Source organism: Arachis duranensis, chromosome 3 (genome assembly GCF_000817695.3).
Source record: "Arachis duranensis cultivar V14167 chromosome 3, aradu.V14167.gnm2.J7QH, whole genome shotgun sequence".
Taxonomy (NCBI): Eukaryota; Viridiplantae; Streptophyta; class Magnoliopsida; order Fabales; family Fabaceae; genus Arachis; species Arachis duranensis.
Genome location: NC_029774.3, coordinates 73,959,179 through 73,964,622, shown reverse-complemented (window position 1 = coordinate 73,964,622; position 5,444 = coordinate 73,959,179). Strand labels below are relative to the sequence as shown.

The 5,444-nt window shown below is 35.1% G+C and overlaps 1 protein-coding gene across 1 annotated transcript; it reads right to left on the bottom strand.

Moving 5' to 3' along the window:
- Window positions 1-967: 967 nt before the first annotated feature.
- Window positions 968-3,735, bottom strand: LOC107479511 (putative glycerol-3-phosphate transporter 5). The gene is made up of 3 exons (XM_016099640.3): window positions 3,452-3,735; window positions 2,310-3,348; window positions 968-1,868 (listed from the first exon to the last, which is right to left on the bottom strand). Exons 2-3 carry the CDS (start codon window positions 3,289-3,291, stop codon window positions 1,354-1,356), a joined length of 1,497 nt encoding a protein of 498 aa, XP_015955126.1. The 5' UTR covers window positions 3,292-3,348; window positions 3,452-3,735; the 3' UTR covers window positions 968-1,353.
- Between the last annotated feature and the right edge of the window lie 1,709 nt (window positions 3,736-5,444).

Below are 5,444 nucleotides of genomic sequence, written 5' to 3'. Positions count from 1 at the left end.
GGAAATGCAAGAAACAGCAAGTAGTGACCCGTTCTAGAACTAAAGTTGAATTTCGAGCACTACTAGTGGCCGAAGCTGACATAACGTTCATGAGAAATCTTTTTCATGGGCTGGACATGCCTCTTAGTCAGCCTCTTAGCAGGTCCAAACATTTTGAATTAAGCCTAAATTTTGTTCAAGACAAGGTCACACCGCCCCACTTTTCGTTACGCACATCCGAGCATACGATCAAGTGTCAGACATATTCATTAAGTCATTATCTACAATTCTGTTCACTAGATTTGAAGACAAACTTAAGTTGGTCATAGTGTCCCCCTAAGTTTGAGGAAGGATGTAAAGGATAATGTCATTGACAAAGTAAAAAAAGCCGATTAGGGCAAGGATAATTAGACTTAGTTCTATTAGTTATTGTTAATTGGAGGGAAAGTTAGTTGTTAGAAAACAGGACAAGTTCGCTGGTTTATACATCTGTGCAAATATTGGCACGCCATTGACTAATTCAGTTCAGTAATATTCAGTCAATTATATTCATTTCCTCTCCTCTATCTCTCTTTTTTGTTTTTCTGTTCTGCAGTTTGATCTCCCTCTTTCTTTACAATTGGCTCTTTATAGGATAAAAGTACATTTCTTTTATTAAAAAAAATTACTTTTACTAAATTTTAGATTAGTTTGGATACAACTTAAAAGAAATACTTTTATCTAAGAAATGGAAAAAAAAAAAAAACTTATACTTCAAGTAAACAATTTGTTACTTTCTAAAAGAATAAAAAAATTTCTTATATTATCTATTCAAACATAAATTACTTTCTAATAAAATATATCTGAAAAAAACTCTCTTTGAAAAAAATACTTATTTCAAAAGTCAATCCAAAAGCACTTAGCAACGAAAGCTCTCGTTAGGAATATATGATGATTACAATGTACAAAAAGAAAATCGTGTAAAAGAGGCCATCTATAACACAGATCATTAGAAACGAAAATCTCGATAACAAGTATGACCTATCCATTAAACAATACGACAATAGAATGAACAGTTAACAACATCAAAAAGTGTTGAATTTTTCTATCCAAAACATTCCTAGCAAACCTGAGAACATGATACAAGAATACAACAAATGATGCTTTTCAATAATTCCTCTATATACTATCAACAAAATGGCCTAAATGAAATGGAAAAATCTAATGGCACCCACTTTGTACTTCTCCTCTTTGTTCTAACCTCTTTTTTTATTTGGAAACTTAAGTTTGGAATTTTCAACTAAAAAAAATTGGAAACTGAAATAAAAAAAACCTTGCCCGTGTCAAACTTGAGTGTTCATATAAAATAGTCAAATGTGTGCAAAATATTTAAAGTCACTTTTCTGGAAGCTTCGCACTTATCTCAGTTCTTGCAACACGAATCAAGAATAAACCAGCAAAGAGAATAGACAGAATCAGCATAAGAAAGACACTGTTCCATCCTCTAGTTGAAATATAACCTGCCAGAAGTGGTCCAAGAGCAGCTCCCACAGAACCAGTACCGTCTATGATTGCAGTCACAGTAGCCACTGCACGGGAATTTCCACCATTCGAGCTCTGCATACCAAGATCAGCAGCCACAGCAGTCGTGATTAAGGAGTATGGACCATTAACAAAGAATCCCGACGTAAACATTAATCCAATGTTTGCCAGGATAGAGAGGCTGCCAAAAGCACGATACAAAATAAGAGCTGGAATTGATAGGAACAAGAACAGTATTGATGTAATCGCACGTGCTTCAATTACATCAGAAATGAACCCTGCTGTAATTCCGCCAAGGACTCCTCCAATGTCAAATATCGTTGACAGTAAACCGGAAGTCTTGTGTGATATATGCATACCGGCAACAGCTGCAACGATCACCAAATGAACAAAAGCAAAAGAATATTACCATTAAAAACAATGGTAAATCAGCATGAATTAACATAAACACTAGCAACATATGTTATGATATTTGCCTTTTTCATAGTTGGATAACACTTGATTCTCATTACCCTTAAAAAACAAAATAAAAAGCACTAATTTCCATATGACAACTTATCAAAACAGTGCCACTTGAACAAAACGAAGACAAAGATAATATAGCAAAAATGAATAAAGAACAATTTTTGAACACCCCCGACTTAAAAACAACAGCATTAAATCCTGGAGAGAAACATTTAATCCATGTATTAGAAAGATATTGCAACTAGTAATATAAACTGGCTGATATATTAACACAATACGTAAGACTCAAAATGGCAAACAAGTTCTATTAGAGATCATATATTATTGCATGTATCAGCAATTACCAGTGTGCCTTATGTAGAAGGGCAACCAATACAGAAAAGTGTAAGCGACAAGCTTTGAGAAAAAGAGGCAAAAAGCAAAAGATGCTACTCCTGGTATCTTCCATGCCTCCAGAAACCCAATTGCAGAAGAAGAATCAGAAGAAGCTGCATCTTCAGACTGAATTAGCATAGCTTCCTCTGATTCTGTTCCCTGTGGATTCTTGACCGCACTCGTTTCTTGCGCACTCATTTCAACCTCAATTCCAGGATGCACGAATCCCATATCCTCTGGACTCACGACAAGAAACACATACACCAAAATCCCAACAAAAATGATCAGAAGTCCGGGCACCACAAATGACCAACCCCATCCAAATTCCAAAACTCCAGATGCTACAAATGAACCAACTATGTTCCCCACTGATGTATGTGAACTCCACACCCCCATTATGAACCCCCTCTTGGATTCACCAAGCCAATTCCCCACAACTGCCACCACACAGGGCCACCCAATGGACTGAAACACTCCACAAAAAATCTGAACAACAACAAAGTATCCGAACACATGAACATCAAACCAGTACCCCAACCCAAAAAGCACAGTAAAGATCCCACTCCCCATCATCCCAACCACAAGAAACAGCCTCAAATCGATACGATCACCAACATGACCGGCAAAATACATGCCTACGGAGTAGGAACTAAGGAATGCCAGATCAACCTCACCAAGCCGGTGAGTTCCATGGGCGTCATTGAAAGGGGGCCAGCCTGCATCAGTGGGACTCAAATTGGGAGCTTGAGTTGAATTCAAAGGAACTGTGGGACCAAGAACACTCTTAACAATGCTTGGTGGCTTCCTAGAGGCATGGAAGGAAGCATATGCAAGAAACGTGATGACAAGAACACAGGTTTGGTGGAACAGTAGGGTTTTGTTAGGGGGTTTCAACCCTGGGAAAAGTGTCAAAACCGGCGGAAGGCTCAAACTATTGAATTCCATTGACATTGAGTCATTGGGATTTAAATTTACAAGCAAGAATCTAATTATCTAATCCACCAATAACTGCACCAAGAACAATTCCTTTTGTCACTAAGATGAGATTCTATAATTTGAGGAATTTAAAAAAATGGATCTAAGATTTTGAGATTGGATTGGAACTGCGTACCGAATGACTGAAGAACCATGCGATAACCGAAGTGAAGAGTGAAGATCGTGTGGTTTCAGAACGGAATCGTGGGATTTGTCCTGTCTTGATGATTTTTTGGAAGAGAGCAACGGCTTTTATCAGCGGTCAGCAAAGTGCAATGAAAATGGCAGTTACATGAAAGCAAAGAAGGCTTCTGCAGAATATAATGAGGCAGGCGACTGGAAGAAGAGTCAAAATACGTTTGCTTCAGACATCGGTTACTGGATTTGTGTCCTGATCCTGCCGCAGAGTGGAGCTAGACAAATTATTCAGGGGCCATGTTTAATGATTTATTAAAAATATTTTATATTTTTATTTTTAATGATAAAATTAAAAAAAATAAATATATAATTTTATTATAAAATTTATTATTTATAATTTTGTATCAAAAAAAGGTTATTCAAGATTTTTTTTATTTTTAAAATTATCTATTATTAAATTTATGTCAAAAGTAGTTACTAATTCTTTTTTTATGAAGATGAATAAATTATTTGTAAAAAATTTATCTGTCATTTTACTTTGGAATCTTGTCTTCATAATTTTTATTGTTGAAAAAGTTTTGATGTTGTTTTAGACACTAATATTAGTATAGTCAAAACAAGACGTATTAATCTATCAACTATGTCATAACTTTTTTATTTTTTTTCTAACTTGTTGCACAACTCAAAAAATGTACTAACGCTTTTCAAATGATTTGGTATATCATGTAGATAATGTTGCAACTGAAATTTCAAAATATTTAGTTTATTAGAAAGAAAGTGAGGAGGATAAAATTTTTCTGCTAACTTGCTAATTTCTTCGATGTTAAATAATTTGAAATTGTCTTAAGGATCCAAAACACAACTTAAAGTCAAAAGCTGAATTATTTGCTCATTAAATATGTTATTCAACTCTTGTATTGAGAGTTAATTGTTGCCAACAATACATCTATTAGATAATGATTCTTGTAACACCCTAACTTTTAGCACCTCATGATCGTACTAAAAGTCTAAGCGTCACGTACCTCTAAACCGTTTTATTCTATACTATTTTTATTTAATATTGAGCCTTCGCGAATATGAACCGATACTTTAATTAAAAAAAGATGATTCTTTATTTTAAACCACTTAACTACAAAGGTATATATATATATATATATATATATATATATACTATTTTCAAGATTCTCAAAATAAATCTTATCCCTCTAAAAACTAAAATAATATATGACGAGGGGAAGATAAATTCTAACAACTCAACTTGTGAACATAATCTTCTATGCTCCTGTAGCTCCACAGTAAATCTTCGCTCCTGTAGCTGAAAGGGGGTGGAAATAAGGATTAAGAACTGGAGAGTTCTTAATAGGGTCGGGGTGTATAGTTATATTCATTTTATATAAACTTGGTAAGCAACAACAGTCAACAAAGTACAAGCCAATTCAACAATTATAGAACACAAAATTCAAACAATCATTTAGCACATCCACAATCACAGAAAACACACTCACAAACAAATATGCGCAAACAAATATGATGCATGTCTATCCCTAGTGCAGATGATGATGTCATCTGTCAGTTTCAACCCACTCCCGACATAACTCAGCAACCTTTGTCTGAGTTTGGTTTCCAGTGCCATAACCTCTGTAAGCAACCTCTGTCTTACAAGTGCGACTCTCTTGAGCCGACATATGCAAACATAACCTCTGTAAGCAACCTCTGTCTTACAGGTGTGACCATCCCCTAAAGTGGGCGATGTATCTCTGGAAGAAAATTTCGGTGGACTCACTACCATATCTCTGCTTGTTTTCTGCAGGTACACAATCATCTCAACTCGTCCTCAATGCCAAACAATACTTCTACTAATCTCCTTTTCGTTTCATTCTTTCTTTCGTTTCTTTTATTCTTGCTCTCTGCTCTCCTGTGGCAGAGGTTCTTTAGATTCTTTTAATCTTTTTTTTCTTTTTTTTCCTTGTTTTATTACCAAAAATCATCTT

Excerpts from the sequence above, each read along its gene's own strand:
- LOC107479511 (XM_016099640.3), bottom strand. The coding sequence starts at position 3,291 with ATGTCAATGGAATTCAATAGTTTGAGCCTTCCGCCGGTTTTGACACTT. Across the intron at positions 1,869-2,309 it reads CTTCTACATAAGGCACACTG|CTGTTGCCGGTATGCATATA; the intron begins GTAATTGCTGAT and ends TGATCGTTGCAG.